This window comes from Centrocercus urophasianus, unplaced genomic scaffold, assembly GCF_019232065.1.
Source record: "Centrocercus urophasianus isolate 14NV4802_14NV808 unplaced genomic scaffold, USGS_Curo_1.0 seq_73, whole genome shotgun sequence".
NCBI classification, from domain to species: Eukaryota; Metazoa; Chordata; class Aves; order Galliformes; family Phasianidae; genus Centrocercus; species Centrocercus urophasianus.
The window spans coordinates 10789669-10807784 of record NW_024885344.1 but is presented as its reverse complement, the minus strand read 5'-3'; the positions used below and the strand labels follow the sequence as shown (position 1 = coordinate 10807784).

Below are 18116 nucleotides of genomic sequence, written 5' to 3'. Positions count from 1 at the left end.
TTAACAACATTGCTGCCATCTATTTGTTATGACTAGCCGAGAAATTCAGGCACAGCTAGCATAATCAAGAATCCTACCAGCTGAAAATTCAAAGATTAAAACAGTACACCTTTGCCTTTATAACCACTTGAGACAAAAGGAACTAAGGGAGCACACAGTGCAGAACACACCAGAGAAAGGCAGGCCTAGAGAAAGAATGAAACAACACTGAACACAATATTGGTGAAGGAGTAAAGGTATGACAGGAGATGACTGCAAAATAATGTGTTGCCATACACTTTTATGGGTAAAGTTGTGCTACGTTATCCCCCTCTCAGTTCCCAGACTCCAGGACTTCATCAAATGTGGTGTGAGCAACTCAAGACATTAAAAATGCAGTAGGAAGTTTGCTGACAATTTGAATTTTGCTGGCACTCACAATGGAAACAATCTGGTCAGCACTGCTAGCGCCAGTGGGATTGATACAGACCAAGTTGGACTGATGTGGAAGCTAAGGAAGACAACATATGTTTTTTAGAGCTACCATCTGGTGAGCTACAGTAAATGAATGACACTGGGAAGTCGCAATTCACATGCCACACTAGGAGGGAGTTGAGCAACAAAGGAGCATAGGAACTACAAGGAAAAGTGGCCTCACACCAGTTTTACATTGGATTGGAGCCTTCTGCAATCTTCTGTCAAGGCTGGCACTGAGCACACTCGCTTGGCAGCTGCCAATTGCTGGCAGCTGTAATTTCTAGGACTAAATTAAGCATTTCTGGTCTATCCATACAGACTGTTTTACACCTCAGATTTATAATGTTCTCTCACTCTTGGTTTTTAGAGAAGGAGATAGGGTACTTCAAATGATCAACTTCATTATGAAATGTTTGAAAGGATGACACTAGAAATGAATTGCTGAAAACCTACTGTCATCCCAAAACTACCATCAAACTCCATTCCAATTTTCACCAAAGCTGTTCAATACTGTAAAGGAATTGATAACATAATAAGATTCCATGTAAAAAGCCCTTTGCTTTGAAATGAGTGTGCTGAGTCACCTAAGAGATGGGGGCATCGTGCCCCTCAGAGCTACAAGTTAATCATTCATGACTGAAAGCAAGCAGTGATAGTAAGAAATGTTCTCAGTCAAAAAGTAAAGTATTGAGTCACATCTGAAACACAACTGTTCCAGTGTCTCTCATCTAAGGCAAGGAGGTCATCTTGCATGGTGGTGCAAAATGGAAATCGATCTTCACAAGCAACACAGGATTAAGAGGCAACATTTCAAGCTAGTCACAAGCGGAACACATGCAGAACAACTAGATGCTTTTCTGGCATCTGATTACCATCACTGATTTTTTTTTCTTCTTGTATCTTGTTGAAATTGATATCAGAGTATTTTGCAACTTACGTCTCTTGGCTCTTGTCCTTTTACTGAACACCTCAGAGAAGAGTCTGGCTCTTTCTTCTCTGCACCTTCCCATTAAGCAGCCAAAAAACTACAGCATAATCTCTCATGATGCTCCTTGTCGGTCATGAACATACCTGGTTCTTTCTGCCTCTTCTTGTATGTCATGTGCTCCAGCAAGCACCTTGTCATCTTGCTGTCCTGCCTGCTGGACTCATTCCACTATCACAGTACCTTTCCTGTACTTGAAAGTTCCTTCTAGACACAGTTTTCCTGATGCAGACTCACAAGTGCCAGGTAGAGGGAAAAAATCACTTCTCTCAACATGTTGACTGTGCTTGTGCTAATACACCCCTGTATGCAATGTGATACTTGTTGACTTCTTCAACTTGTCCTCAATCACATCTCAGTCCTTCCCTACAAGTCAGCCTTCCTGCCAGCTGGTCCTCAGCACATACAACATCAGTTGCAGAGCTTTGCACTTATACTTACTGAACTTTATGAGGTTTCTGTCAGCTCTTTTCCACAGTCTGTCAAGGTCATCCTAAATAGCAGCCCTACCCTCCATAACCACACCCATGAAAATCTGAGGGCACATTTTATCTCATCATCCACATCATTAAAAAAAAACATTAAATAGTGATGATTCCCTTCTAAGACAGTAATCTCATAATTGAAGGCAATCAAGTTGGTCAGGCATGATTTACCTTTGTAGAGCCAACTGGCTGTTCCCTATCAGCTTCTTGTCCTTTAGATGCATGAAAATGGCCTTCAGGAGGATCTACTCCAAATAATTGTTTGGACCCTCTTTTTCATCTTTCTTAGAAACGGGCATGATGCTTGCCAGTCATCAGGAAGGTTTCCTGACAATCATGAGCTTTTGAAGATGACAGAAAGAGTCCTTGCAATGACATCAGCTGGCTCCCTTGGCAACCCTGTATGTATCTGATCTGGTTCCATCAACCTGCATATTTCCAATTTGCTTAAATAGTCTATAACTTGCATTTCCATTTCTGTGGGTAATGCTTCACTCCTGCAGACTCTGCCACTAAGCTTGAGGAGTTAGGAAATCTGAAAGCAGTCATTATCAGTAAAGTTACCAGCACAAGAAATTACTGAGCTCCTCACCCTCTTCTGTGACATTTAAGGTCCCTTCCGCAGCTGAATTCTCTGCATTTTTTTCCCTGAATTCAGGTTCTGCTAAATATTTTGGTAGACAGTTAAGAAAACATTTGTACCAAGGCTAATTAAAACCACAAATTCACTATCTGTCCATACCCTATGTGGCTTTTAGAGTTTCGACAGAAATAAAAGTCTAGCCATTGGAGGGGTACACTTTTGCATAGAAGTTAGCCCTTAAAGAAGAAAAATAATGTTCAGATTTTATTCCTATGACTAAACGTGATGTGACACATATAGGTTAATCAAAATGTTTAATGTTGCATGAAGTTTGAATGATGATTTCTGATAATCTTCTGAAGACAAGCTAGATAATTTATTAACTTTGTAATTAGCATGAAGACGTAATAAAATGTCTTCTATATAATGTTTTGTTTTGATTTTTCAAGTAGTATGGTAAGATGCTTTGCTTTCAGTTATATTCAGAAAAGGAAAATTTTGAGAGAATTCTCAGATCTTAGAGCACAGTTGACTCAGAATTCGTAGCGTACTGCCGACACACAAACAGCCCCCCGTGTGCCTCTCCATTCTAACTCCCACAGGAAAGCCGTACGCTTTGCGAGTATGTGTACTGAAAATAGAGCAATAACATAAAAAGAAAAACAGCTCATCAGTTAAGTTATTTTCAGCAGGTAGCAGGAAAGAAATCAGATCATACAAGACTGCAGGAAAGTGAGAATTTTGAGGTGATGTACATCTGTGAATAACTGTGCTTTGTTAAGATACAGTGAAACAAGGCAAGAAAAAACGACCTTTGACAGAAAAGCTATAGACTCCACTTCAAAGGGATAAGGAAATCTCTATTCCTAAAGCAAATCCTAAAGACTTTGCCAGTGACCTATTTTAACAAAAAAAACAGTGTCTGTGCTCTACTTATCACTATCTAGCCTTAACAACCAAAAAGTCTGACTTCTTCAATCTTTTGTTTTCCACTATCATTTTATAGATGCTTTACTTTTTTTCTTCATTCACAAGGAATGGACAATTCCTACAAGAAAAGAGTGCTTTTTTAATATAAAGAATTCCATTAAAACATTTTTTTTTATTTAAGAAAAATTAAAGGGAAAAAGACATTAAGTAGAAAGCAATTATTAGAGCACATTACTTTTTAGAAATGACATTTAAATGGAAACTTCTTTGAAAACAATGTATCTGGCTCTGCTGCCCAGAAATAACCACTGCTGACTCAAATATTCAACAATTTTATCACTTCCCAAGGTAGTAAATGATCAGCACGGTGGCAGAATGAAGACTAAACAGTCCCCTGAAGGTATGAAGTTAGAGAGCCAGCCATACTTGCACTGAAATTGGTCCAGGCTGCCCAGGAATTTTCTCAGTACTCAGAAACACAGCTTCTTAGAGATACAGTACATGGCACAGTATATCGAGAGTTATGTCCGTAACAATGAAAAATCCATAGATCCATAGACAATCACTCAACTATATGCCTGTAACTTACCATACCACATTTGTTTATTTTATTATTTATAACAATTAATATGGAACTTTAGAGGTTAGGAGGGCCCACTGGGTCCACCTGGACCAACCCCTACTCAAGCAGGTTGTCCGGTGGTTTTTGAACAACTCCAAGGAGGAGACACCACAAACTCCTTGGGCGGCCTGTGCCCATGCTCCATCACTCGCACTGTAAAACTGTGTTTCCTGATGTCCAAATGGAGTAGAAGCACAAGTGTATTACAGGAAAGATGGCTAACACTGTCTGAGTCTGATCCTGCACCTATCATCTACACAGGTATGCACTTGAATACCAAATAAAACAGAAACAAAGAACAGAATGCCTTACCTAGACAGCAGGTTCAGCTCCATGCCCTGATTTCTGCTTTCAGCGTGGAACCATCCTACTAAATAGTATTCTGAACTTCCTAAAGTTGCTTAACTTTCTAAGAAATATTTTCTATCATTTTCTTACAGAAAGACACCATGTTTTAAATATTTCCTTGGTCACTGGATGTGTAGTAGAAATTCAGGATGCTGGAAAAAGGAGTGAGACAGTTTCCTCAGATTTAGTATTTTGTTTTTACTTTGAATTTATAAGGCTGTTATATATTTTCTGGCATTTTATTTTACATGGACTTTTATCTGGATTCATGCTACCAGCCTTCACTCATTGAATCACCAAGCCCCTTTGCTGCATGGAAACAAGGTTGACAGTATTTTTTATTACTTCCTATTGCATCAAATTTTCCTTGGTATAACAAAGAATCTGGATATCTTTGATATCTTTTTCTGTTTTGTAGTAATAACATCTCAACTTTTGTGACATGTATACGTCAGAACTGCTTAAAAGAACTGTAGTCTATGACTTCATGGTATTTTTCTAATTTTTTCACCGCTGAAGCAAATGACACCAAAGTAGTGTCACTAGTTTTATTACTCTCTGGAAATCAGCATTAGATTAGATAGTTCTTTATGTAAAATTGTCATCAACAGAGATGGCTTATGAAAAATCTTTATGGAAAAGTGATTTAATCCCACCTTCCAAGTCTACTTTATTTATTGTAAACCATTATAACAGCCACTCTAGGATTTCAGAATCTTAAACAGTCAGTACGTGGCACATCAGCAATAGTGATGTGGACTGCATTTTTATGTTCTGGTTCACTGACTTTATCAACAGAAAAGAGATGATGAAAACTTATTAGTCGGATCAGAAAATTCAAAGGTTTTGCACTGCTTACGGTAAGTACAGCTGTTGTTAATGAGGGCAGATAACATTTGAAGTATTTTCCTGTTTCTACAAGACAGACATACCTAATGTGATTTTGCACATACTCAGTTCTTTTTCAGGAAGATGCATTTGCTTTGATGTCTGAAAAAACTAACTGCTGTTACACCATTAAGAAAAAAATAAAGTGGTAGCTTCCAAAGTAGAACACAACATTATGGAATAGCTATTTATTCATTTAAAAAAAAATAATCCCTCAAACAACACCCTGAAACCAGAACCCTTTCTTGTTTATTACAAATTCCAGCATAGGTGCAGGTATTGATAAAAGCCATACGGTTTGAAGCTGAAATATCTCTGACTTTCATAACATTTAGGACTTCAGCAGCCAAACAAAGCATATCAAACTCCATTCATGGTGGCAACCAGCAAACACAGACTACCCAATGTAAACAGCACTCAGGAAAAAAAAAAAGAAAGAAATTAAAAGTATTTCAGATGAGAATGCTCACAGGGCAGAAAAGCTTCCAGGCAGTCCTGCTCCTAGGGAACTGCAAGAAGACGGTCATTCAAGGACAGTCCTCCTTTCACCAGCAGTTACAAGCATGCAAGAACAACACACTGAATACAGAAGGTATTGATGGACAGCATGATTAACTTCCAATCTTTTTCCAGGCTGTGGGAGGAAGGAAAACATGCAGCCAAGGCCACAGGCATAATGTCTATGCCAAGTCAAGGTCAGAATACCAACACAATTTAAAGGCATCAGCAGCATCACGCCATCGTGGGATTCCATTGACCACCACATTTTTCACAGTGTTGATCAGGAATAGAAAAGCCGGATGTTGGTCAATAACTCAGAACTTTAGTCATTAAAGCAGAAGCTTTCTGGGTAAAGGCACTGCCTGAAATAATTATAATCATTCCCTCAAGAGTCACGGATGCTTCCTACCAAGCTGCTAGCAAAAACAAGAGTTCAAAATGGTTTCTGAATGCTTTTAGGTAAATGAGGGCTATTAGATCATGCACTTTGACTTGTTAGATCACATAGGTCATAGAAGTCTATTCCTAGCTATTTCTATACTGACATTCTGAATCTACCTTTAGCAACTGCTTTAAAAAGACACAGTAAAAAATTAAGCCGAGGCTTAATCATACAAGATTCCAAAGCATATTGCCTCTTGTTAGCTTCTACAACATCAATACAAGGTTTCAGACACAGATACAATGAAAAAATCCAGCAATTAAGAAACTAGAGCGACCAGTATTTTAAGGCAACCAGTTTTGCACTTGACAACATATATGAGAGAATAGTTCAAGTATTTTCCTTCTTGACACGATAGACAAAGCCAAAGTTATTTAAATTGTCTTGTTTTTTCCCCCCATTCTTCACATACACAACAACATTGATCTACAGTGGGTTTGACACAAATTCTTCCTTTAAGTACAGATTTCTTCTAAACACATTTCCTTCCAACCCATCCTCCTACACAAAACTGACCAAATCTCTGATCTTTTATTTTGTGGATCATGCAATTTGACGTGCAATCTTCTTTGAGATCTCAATTTCAGCCTAATATACAACACCATGATAAACACCCTTATTAAAATGAATACTGACCTTGACGTGAGACTGAAGGAAGCAGCAAATCCAGGAAGGAGATGCGAAAGAAAAAGAGTTAGAGTTTGTGAAAACAGTGTCCAGAGATCAGGCAGTTCAAGAATACAGGACAAAACAAGCAGATCTAAATCAGGTAATGACACACAGAACACACAACCTTCCACAAACACAAAGAAGCACATGTTTTATAGACATCTAATAAAAAAAAAAAAAAAAGAGGAAAAAAAGATAAAAGGACACTTAGATTACACCATTTTACTTAGAGGCAACTTTCTGTAGAGAAAATAGACTCTAGACATAGCAGTTCTTGGAAAAGGAGAACAAACCAACTATAGAAAACTCTGTGTGTCCACCACATGACTAGCAAGTTTCTTCTTCCAGAATTCTAGCTAACTTTTCAAAAACGTGCAGGCTGACTATCTGAGGTGAGCACTATGGTGTTCCTTAATGCCATCTTCTTAAAGGGGCTTATTTTCTCTCAATGAGCAAAACACATTTTTTCGTTTTTTACTGATGATGACCTAAATGTGTCAAAAAGAACAGAAATTAAAAAAAAAAATAGCCTTCAAGTCCTGAAGACTCGTCAATGCTAAAAATTCATCTTTCTTAATTTTGACATTTAAGTCACCTTTCCAAAAGCAAAAAAAAAAACACCCAACAACCAAAAACCTAAAAACCCACATCTGCCTCTTATTCCTACAGCACTCAGTTTTAACTCTCCCACATATGGTGCAATCTAAAAACAATAATGACCAAATAGGCGTACCTTTGACAGTTCTCTCCAACATTTTTCTATAGCAGGACAGACCAAAGCAAAATGTTGGAGTTCCCTGTACAGCACGAGGTCCCATAGGTTCATTATTGCTTCTTTTCATATATTTTCAATATCATTTGATAGCATCTGCTGTCAATTTCACTGATAACAGCAATGTAACTCAACAAAGAGCCATACAGATCTTTTCCATCCAATTTAAAATTTTGTTCTTTTTCAGTCAACGGAAGATAGGAAAAACAAATGTCCTGTTGCCCAAAATTTTAATTTGGCTCCTACAACACATGTATTACACCTATGGCAAGACTGCATTCTATAAAGGCCTAAACGTAGGCTATCATCTAGAGAAAATACTTCGATAAGACAGTGTAACTGCTACATACTTTACTACTCTTATTATTGAGGAACCATGTAAATGAGATTTAAAGCCCTTACCTCTGGCATAAATTTTACAAATAGCAATGTAGGGTATTGAATTCGTACAAGCAGCAGTTTCAAAGTGAGGTAGAGCTGAAAAGCGTATTGTTAAGTCTATAACAAATAAGCTCTTGTAAAGATGCATTTCTTTGGCTTTTAAATTCATATTCTGAAATCAGGATCTCTCAGGGTCACTGTAGAAAAGGCTGTGCTATTGGGAGATTTCAGGAAAGATGAGACTTGCAAAATGCCAAACGCCACATACTTAATGTTTGATCTTGAAGTAAGCCATAACGTTCCAGAAGCCTCAGTTAATTCATATAGAACATGGTAAAACTGTAACAATTCTGACTGAAATCCAAGATTATACGCTCTAGGCTGAACTGCAGAATTATGGCTGCTCCAATAAATTCAACAAAAGGGAACAAAAATTTGAAAAAAATGTCTTGGCTACATGTGGGACTAAAGAGGGAAGGAAAAAAGGTTTCCTTGTCTCTTTCTATAGCTGTTATTGAATCCAGATTATGAAAGTTTAAGAACCCTCATTTTGTGTCTCAGGGATCCTTTTTACATTGTGATGATATTACCATATTGTTTCTTCAAAATATCACTGGAAAAAAGGTACAGGATAAAATTCAGTATAGCTCTACAAAATTTGAATGAACCATACTGTTCCTTCTACTGGCATTAAAAGGTAAAGTCCTAGAATAAATGTTTCTGAGAAAAAATGCACTTTGTACAACCACTAGCCCCTTTTTCATACTCTTTTATAAAGGCTCAAAAGATGAAATTTGGGATTTTATGACAATTGCAATATGTATCCAAACAGAAATGAGGAATATGACAGTTGCATCTGAAAGCATATTACAATTACAAAAAATTCCAGACGTGCACTGGCACTCAAAATGAGGCAGACAGCTGCAGATGCCAGCGATCTATTGGGAAAGTGAAGGGCGATGTGCTGCAGACCAGACGCAGCAGTCCCCGTGCAGGGGCCAAATCAGTGAAATTGATCAGCATAGCCAGTGCCTGCCCCATGGAAGCAGCACAAGCAAGCAGAACCCGAGGCAGAGTAGGCCACGTTCATGACACAGCAAAAGAACACTTTCAGTTGGCACTGTTTCTCTCCGAGCAGGAACACACACTCGCAGCATTCCTTACAAGATCCAGCAGCAGCTCTTCTGCCCAGCCCCATTAACTGTGTACTCTGATGCAACCACCACACAGGGAGACAACACAGCACTAACATCTGATGGTAGTCACAGGGAAATCCATTTTCCTTTAAGATGCTACCTGATTAATTCTAAAGGTAAAGCCAATTTAGATCTGATTTCCAGGTGCAGACCAAAAGGTGGTGAGGTGTGAATACTTCAGTATTTTAATTAATATATACATTTGAAAAGCTGTTGATTATTCGAACTGTAATTTTTCCTCATGCATGTATATTATAGAGTGCGAATGAGCCTGCTACGTTAACCTCAGAAACCCTTAGGAAGACATTTATGCAATGATTTCTAGTCAATCTTTGAATTCCACTTGCTTGGCAGTGAGTGATTACTATTTTGTATTTCCTTCAAAGTAGTCTGACAGCAAAGAATATACGCTTGATGTTTCTTGTGTCAGTCTGGAAATAGAAAAGCCATTTATGTTTCACCACTTCTGAAAGCTTTCCTTTGTAAAGAAGAATGATGGCTGGTCTTATCATTTCTTTTCAGCAGATACTTAGATGAAAGGGGATGAAACAGAGAGAAGGTTGGTGTCTAGGTCTGAGAGCACAAATGTAATCTAACAGGACACTAACATTATTTCACTGACATAGTGATGATGTCCTTTTTGTTCTTACTGTACTCCAAGACTACGTCAGGATCTAACGCTTTTACTGTAACAATTGTACAAAAAAGTTTTGGTGTTTTTTTTCCTTTTAACATACTAGTATTGTGAGTATGGGTACCTCCATGTTGCTTAAAGATCTTGACTGAAATAATGCAAGACAGTTTTTAAAGTGGTAGAGCCAAGTCAGGTAAGAAATTAAACCCTGATATGCAAATAGGGGTCATTATTTACATAAGTCTTTTCTCCTCTGATTTTCTAATTATTTTACTTATATCAACAGTTCTTACACTCCACTGATATAGCAGTTGTGTCAGGAGATATTTGCTAAATAAAACCTATCATTGGTCCAATGCAGGCAGAGTATAAATCATCAAATGACAACTCCTATATTCATTACAGCTTTGGGCAGGAGAGGGAATGATTGATTACTACCACGACATAATGATAAAAGCAAACAGAACTTTAATGCTACAGGAAAGCTGTAAGAAGCCATCTTACAATGGGTGCTTCTCACTACTAGTAAGTATTGATCTTATGTCCAATTGTATGAGCTTTAACAAGACCAAGTTCTGAGTCCTGCACTTTGGTCACAACAACCCCATGCAATGCTACAGCTTGGGGCAGAGTGGATGGAAAGCCGTATGAGAAGAAGAAGAGTCTGGGGGTGCTAGTTGACAGCTGGCTGAACAAGAGCTAACAGTATGCCCAGGTGGACAAGAAGGCCAATGGCATCCTGGCTTGGATCAGAAACAGTGCAGCCAGTGGGAGCAGGGAGGTGATTGTTCCTCTGTGCTCTGCACCAGTGGGGCTGCACTTTGAGTGCTGTGTTCAGTATTAGTATTGGAAGAGCAGACAAACCAATGCTTTCAGTCCACTGCTGAATGTAACAGAGGATATGGTCTGTAATAAGTTCTACAGAGACAAATCACTCTGTTGGAAAGTGTCACTCCTGCCCGCTTGACCATGGCAGTAAGACTGGGTCGAGTACTTAGGCTTAGGAGGTTCAGTGATGGGGTGCTTCAGCAATCTCATTCAGCCACAGCCAGCACCAGTCCTGACTTCCTCACATGCCAAAGGCTAGACTGTTTGGGGTTCTGTGATCATGTTTAATAGAACAGCTGTTTCTGCCATAACACAAGGTTTCAGTTTCTCCTAAAACTGAATGGGAAATAAAGAACAACTAAATAAAGAACAAACGGAGAATAGAATATCCGTTACACAAAAAATGTGAGGATGAATTGAGGAGTCCCCATAAAATCATTCTGATGGCCTTTTTATCTGACTCTCTCTACAGATGGATTTGCAGTTACTGGCATTGTGTCTTAGCCTTTTCTTAGAAGTAGGTTTTGAAAGTGACTAGGGAGTTTCAGCATTGATCTTCAGGCACCTTAACAAAGGTTGACTTTCAGAAAGCAGACAACTGCCTGCTGAAAAAACAGAATACTTTCAAACGTCTGAAGTTAAGTATCTATAACTAAAAGTGCCTATGACTTATATTCTTACATATTTAGAGCATTAGGATGACATAAAAGGAATTATTTTTTTCCCCAGTGAAACTCCACATGGGACTTCGGATCTAACATTCATTTTGTATGAAGACAAAACAAGACTAAAAGGAAAGAAATGACTTCTTCATTTCCAAACATGGAAATGATATAAAATCTTACATTCACTAGATCTGTGTGCTCTCTGATGGACTGGGACTATTTATGGGCCTAACCACTTATTTCCATTATAAGACTTTGTTCTCAGTTGCTTGCCAAATATTAACAGATACTGCTGAAATTTCCCATGACAGGTGTCAACCTCATCCTGCTTTTTTGCAGGGACAATTTCAGCTATGTACTTCACGCATGAAAAGCAGCATTCTTGGGGGAAAAAATGTGTTTGTGTCATTAAAAACTGTATCACTTTACTATGATGCATAAACACACTAAAGAGGTGAAGTAACATTACATGGCAATCTTCAATTTGTCCTGAATTTTAAGTGATTAAACTTGGAATCTCAAAATCCACTTAATCCAATGGGGTTTTTTTTTAGGAGAAACAGCTAAAAATCTTTGTACTTTGAAGAAGATGGATTAAGAGAGACAAAATTGAGGGAAAAAAATCAAGCTGCATATGCATGAATCCAAAAATATAGTTGTGAACAACAGCAAATTCTGTCTTAAATTCATAGCATGCAATTACAATATAAGAATACTCAGTTTGCTTTTACAATTTAAGGTCCCAAATGGGTTAGAATATTTAAAAGTGATATTTACTTATTTCAGTTTTCCTTAACCTGAATCAGCGTTCACATTATTTTTGAAGGACTTTACTGAGATTTCCCATATTATAATATAGAATTATAGTCACACAATCTCTCAAGTTTTGAGTTAACTGTGATTATTATGACTTCCTAAATACCTTTGTGTTTTTTAATTTGACAACATCTTCTTGACTTTAAATTACTTACTTGCCCTGATGTGGTTCTTACTTATTAATTTTCTTTTAAAATTCTTTAAGATTGCATCCAGCTTGAAAAGCAAGAAGAATTACTACAAGATATGAGCATTGGTTTGAAAATATGCACTCCAACTTCAAATTATTGTCTTGAGGTAAGCTTAGGGCACAACTTGCCAGTAAGTTTCCTTGATACAAGTCTAGAAAACCACAAAGTTGATGCAACATGCAGCTAATTTCTTCCCCCTCTACCTTCCACAGACTCCTACACAAACACTTTCCTGTCTTGTAGATAAAGATACTTCCTTACACTGTTCATCGTATCTTCTGGATCACTCTAAACTTTTAAACATTTTATTATCTGTTGAGCAAAAATAAACAAGATGAGGAGTATCCTTTGGCAGCTACACATCAAAAGTCTGAAGGCTTCCCCTTGAATAGGGCATCTTCTAGTTCTTTCTAGAAAAACTTACCAAAATCTGCCCCTTAAAAGTCATCATCTCCAGCTGTCATTAATGGGACTGCTGGAATTCCGGAGCTAGGCACTGTCCCCCTTTAGTCTTCAGTGAAATAGTTTCCTTCAGGAAAAAAATGGTGGAGTCCTATGTGCTTACATGGAGTACTTATCCAGTATAATGCCAAATTAAAATCAATTTGAAGTCTGTAACTGAAAGAAGGGCTTTCATATATACTCACTCAATGCTTACTTCTGAAACAACACAAACGTTCATGTTTATTGTTACCTCTCAAGTACATTCAGCCACTTCTTAATTGCAGAACTGCATATACACACAAATACATGCGTGTAAATTACACATCTGAAGGCTGTGATGTTCATATCCGAGATGATTAGAGCAATGTTTTTTTATTTCTCTCTCTTTTTTTTTTTTTTTTTTTTCCTCTCTCTCTCTCTTCAGGATAGTAACTGAAACAAAACCCAAGAATGAGGCAATACTGACCTCTATCAATGATATGTTTTAGAGCACTTGAGTTTTAGTTGGTTTTGGAAGAACTGATAGCAGAGATTCGAACCAAAGATAAAACACAGCAGACTGAAAAGCACCAGCTTCTGTAGAGTTTAAAACAGGGAGAAGAGCAGCGGCCCTGCTTTGGTCTGTGGTCATAACCACCATGGCAGGACTTGAACACAGAGACTGTTAGAGCTTGTACTTGACATAACTAGTTTCTGTTTAATCTAAGAAAAAAAGCATAATTGCAGCAGCCCCAAACAGCAGCAGCAGCAGCAGCAGCAGCAGCAGCAGCCAGCAGTGACATTCCACCCTGTACAAACAGTAGCCTTACAGAGCACTCACTTTCCCAGGAAGTCCCACACAAACCCCCCTACGTGTTGCGGTGCGGGGACCGACACCTGGTAGGGAGGGTGCAATTTGCGGGAGGCGTGCTTTCTGAGAAAAGGCATAGTCAAAAAAAAAACCCCGCACGTCCAAAACAAAACAACTCATGGAACCGCGACGTGACAGTGAGAACGGAAAGAAAAAGTGAGGAAGGAAAAAAAAAAAGACACAAAATGAAAAGGTACGGAGAAACGGGGGACTATGGAATGGCAATAAAAAAGCAAACAGTTAATTAGAAAGAAAGTGAATAACCAGACAGCTACAAAACCTTTACGCCACCACAAGTGGGACGAAACCAAAACTTTTAGGACTGTTCACCCATAGAAGAAATGGGAATTTATGGCCCACCTCCCCATAAAAAAAAGCAAAATCCTGACCACAGAGAGTATAAATGAACGAACTTGTGCTCTAAATATGATGTTGACTCAAGAATATTTTTCAAACTTTTGCACAGCATGCACCAAATTTAATACATTATTTTTGGAAATCTTTCCTCCCACTCACAGCTGAAAAACAATATCTCCCACCCACTAAACAGCGAAAGAGCAAAGCATTTCTCTCTCTTTTTTTTTTTAATCTAAACCAAAGGCAGATTGAAAAGGTTTACAACCAGTTTTATGCTGTCCTTCCCATTTTCCTCTCCTCCTATCTTTTCTCCTTCTGTTTCACTGTACATAATTCCTAATAGGTGACTCATTACTACTCTTCCATGGACAAAACCATGTTACTATTTCTCCTAACCTCCTGGTCTAGTTCTCACATACAAATAGCATGAAGATAAACTCCAGAGAAACACTCTCATTTGAAAATTTTCATTTTCATTAGTACAGTTTTTCTCTGAATGTGACTTATACTTTCTTATTTTGCTTTACATGGTAAAATAACAGACCTTAACAGACACATTATTTTTAGCTTCCTGACAAATGCTTCTGCAAGCATTTAGGTTTAGGTTCTTTTTCACACAGAAGAGTTTGAACGGCTGTAGAAGCACTAGAAGTCAAGATGATTTCTAGCTCAGTCTGCATAAACCACAGTTTAGGAAGAGTTCTTAAAAGGCAATGTTACCTATTTTTTTCAAGAAACCAAGACTGTAGCTATAGAACAGGCCTGAATGCATCTGGGTGTCATGAAAGAACACTTTATAAACAATTAAGATAAAAAAATCAGGTCCAACTTTTGGATTTAATAGGTATATTAAAACCTCTGCTTTGCGTGAAAACTGAGAAGGAGAAAGTAAGCTTTCTGAGAGCAGCAGTGTGTGAGAGCAGCTAAAGAGAACTACAGCCAAGTAGAACGTTCAGTAATTATTCAGAAAATGAGAAATCATTCCAAAGTATCTGAGATCTTGAATCATTTTTCTGGTATTAAGATCATACTGCACTTTCACCTGAAAAATAATATCAGGTATTGCTACTTTGCCACACTATGCACTTTTGGTCTCTCGATCTGACGACGTCTTCCATTCCCTCTTCTAGAGGTTAAAGAACATGATTATTCTCAGATTTTTTTCTATTATTACTTACTTGACTGCAATAAATCACACAATAACAAAAGTAGTCTCCTCTTCGACATACCTTTAAGACCTATCTGAATTACTAGAAACAAAGTTAATATTCTATTCTATCTCAGCACTGGTAGAAAAGAAAATGAGCTAAAAAAGAGAAGAGGGACACTCATGCTACTTTTTTTTTTTTTTTTTAATAAGAGCAAAGATCATTTGGTTAGAAGGAATGGGTAGAACTGAATAGTGAAAGCATTCCATCAAGTTCCTATCAAATTCATATCAAATTCCATCAATCCTGGGTGGCAGTGATTTTTATCTTTAAATGAGAAAAAAGTCCATTTTGGTTTCTCTTCATTTTTTATCACTGCATTGTGAACTATAGAAAACATTATCTCTTTTTATTATAGGCCATTTATACATGTTTACTCAGTGTTAAACACTGCAAGCCCCAATCTCAACTGGAATTTCTGAATGCTAATGTAATTTTAAAAATTCATACACATTAAAAATGTGTACAAGAAAATTCTCTTCCTGCCATTCCATTCTCATGAATGATTAATATCAATATTAACTTACTTTTTCTAGACAGTAATCTCTTCATAAGGCACTAAGGACACATTCATTTTATTAGAAGTTTGCTGGCTCAACCTCTTAGTTGCTTTGTCCTAATATGATAAGGTGAACTCCATATTTAAGATGAGTATCTGCAAAGGCCTGCAGAGTGCTGCAGAAAAATAAGACTTGGAGACACTATTTAGCTTTCTTCCAGTCTGTATTTAATGCATCTTCTCTATCAATCTATTGTCTGAATGATCTGCTGAGTACATGCTGTATGGTATGCAATGAAAGTTGCACTGCTCAGAAAAAAGGTAAGATTGCTAGAGAGGCCATTATGTTCATATTTGGTTGGCTTATACCGCAGCTGTAGAGAAGTTTGTTTAAACAAAATAACAACTGAAAACTAAAAGGATGCTGCTTACAACCACATAAAGAGAAAAAAAATTTAGCTGATAAGTTGAACTGCTCTGTCACTTTGAAGAAAACCATAATTCATTCTACCAAAAAATACAGATGAGTAAAGCCATTCAGTACAGTATTTTCATCACAGCACAAGCTATTTCTATGAGGTTAGTCATCAAATCCAAAGTCTTTTTTTCCAGAGGATTTGTCATTGAGATCTTCTTGCAGATGATGCAGGAAGAAAAATGAAGAAGTGCAGCAGATGCTGCTGAAAATAAAAGATGTATTTGGACCTCCTTGATTCTTTCTCTGAACACAGTGAAAACAAAATCAGATGTCTAAAAATAGACTTTCTGTAATCACAACTTAGAAAACAATTTTCAAAATAATCCAGAGGAATTCACTAAGTCAGTGAACAATCACCAGTGCCATAATAAAGAATCTGAAATGCCCTCAACTCAGTTCCCCTCATCTCTTTGATACTAAATGCAGAGTAGTTAAACAGAAATAGAATAAAAAAAGTGAGAAAGCCTATACTAGCACAAGACAAATGGGAATAATTAAACTATTCTATGTTACTTTTCTAAATTATTCTTTATCACGAACACTAAACAAACAAATGAAAATACAGATATTTTTGCTCAGAAACTCCTTCTTTGACCACAGTGAAGAGGCAGACAACAGAATCTATTTCAGGTCTTTCCCAAGATGAGTAATTTTGGATTGTGATACAAATGTTGTGGAATTGTCAGAGACTACCATTCTTGTCTGGGACACTGAAGTCTAGAAAAATATCCAAACACCCTGGATCCAACAGAAAGATGGAAAATGTAGAATCACACCTGGTTTGGAGAAAAGCAAATCTATCAATTCAGCCTCACATTAGATAAAGCTTACCAGTGTCTACACCACTACAAAGAATTTCAGTGTTATTTATCAGAAGTAACTGAGTAACTAGTACCAAAAGTTCCTAAAAGTCATTTTTTGGTGTTCGATTTTTTAGGGATAACCAAACCTGAGGTATTTACTAAACAAAAACAACAAACTGTTGTCTGAATAAAATACAGTGTTGGCAAATTTTCCTACCACCTCCATCCCCTTACAGCTCAAACCTGCAAATTCTGTCTGTATCAGCTCTGCTTTTCAGCAGGTAAAGAAAGCAGGTAAAGACAGTAAGACACTTTCTTGCTTACATTCTATTAAAACTAAGTTCTGAAGCAGAAAACCACAGAACAAGCTTTCCCAAAATAGACATAGCAAGGTTTCCAAGATAAGAAAAATGGAATGTCATCACTAACTTTAGGAAGCACTTTTCTAACTCCAGTGACTTTATATCACCCTTACCTCTCCAGTTCTGCAATTTTCTTATCTTTATCATTCTTCTCATTTTCCATCTCCTTCAAGATTTCCAGAAGACGATCCACTTCAGCTTGAGCCTTACTTGACTCTTCCCGAAACCTCGTTACCTCCCGCTCCAGCTGCTGCATGCGATCACTCAGCTCTGGGCTGGCCCTTGCCTCAAGAGTTGCCTCATGAGCCTGTAAGAAAAAGGGCCAGGAAAGACGCTTCACTCACACACAGATACTTTATGGATACTATGATGAATGCAAAACTACATTTACAACAAAATAGCAATATTAATTATTAAATAGAAATGAACATACTGTGCGTATGATACTTCTAATTATGGGAAAATACTTTCTAGGGAGAGGAAAATACATTAAGTGATACAAAAATCCACTCAGTCTAAAAAACAAAAATTAAGAAGCACAACTGACAAGAGAAGTAAAAATATGAAAAAAAGTTAAATCTCTTTAAAAGAAGGACAAAGAAAAGCAAAAGTGTGCATGAAAATTCCTAAAAATCACTTCTAATGCAGTGGTTTAACACTAGAACTAGTTACCTGACATTTTCAACAAGGACAATCCTGAAAACTAAATCATATGTTAATAGC

At 37.4% G+C, this 18116-nt stretch overlaps 1 protein-coding gene across 5 annotated transcripts in view; it reads right to left on the bottom strand.

The window, feature by feature from the left end:
• The window catches only part of ERC1 (ELKS/RAB6-interacting/CAST family member 1), a 288936-nt gene that overhangs the window by 143980 nt on the left and 126840 nt on the right, over positions 1 to 18116 (bottom strand). For all 5 annotated transcript variants that reach the window (XM_042837662.1, XM_042837661.1, XM_042837663.1 and 2 more), the window contains one exon: positions 17507 to 17700. In XM_042837662.1, coding sequence (XP_042693596.1) covers positions 17507 to 17700 — 194 coding nt within the window. The remainder of the gene's footprint in view (positions 1 to 17506; positions 17701 to 18116) is intronic.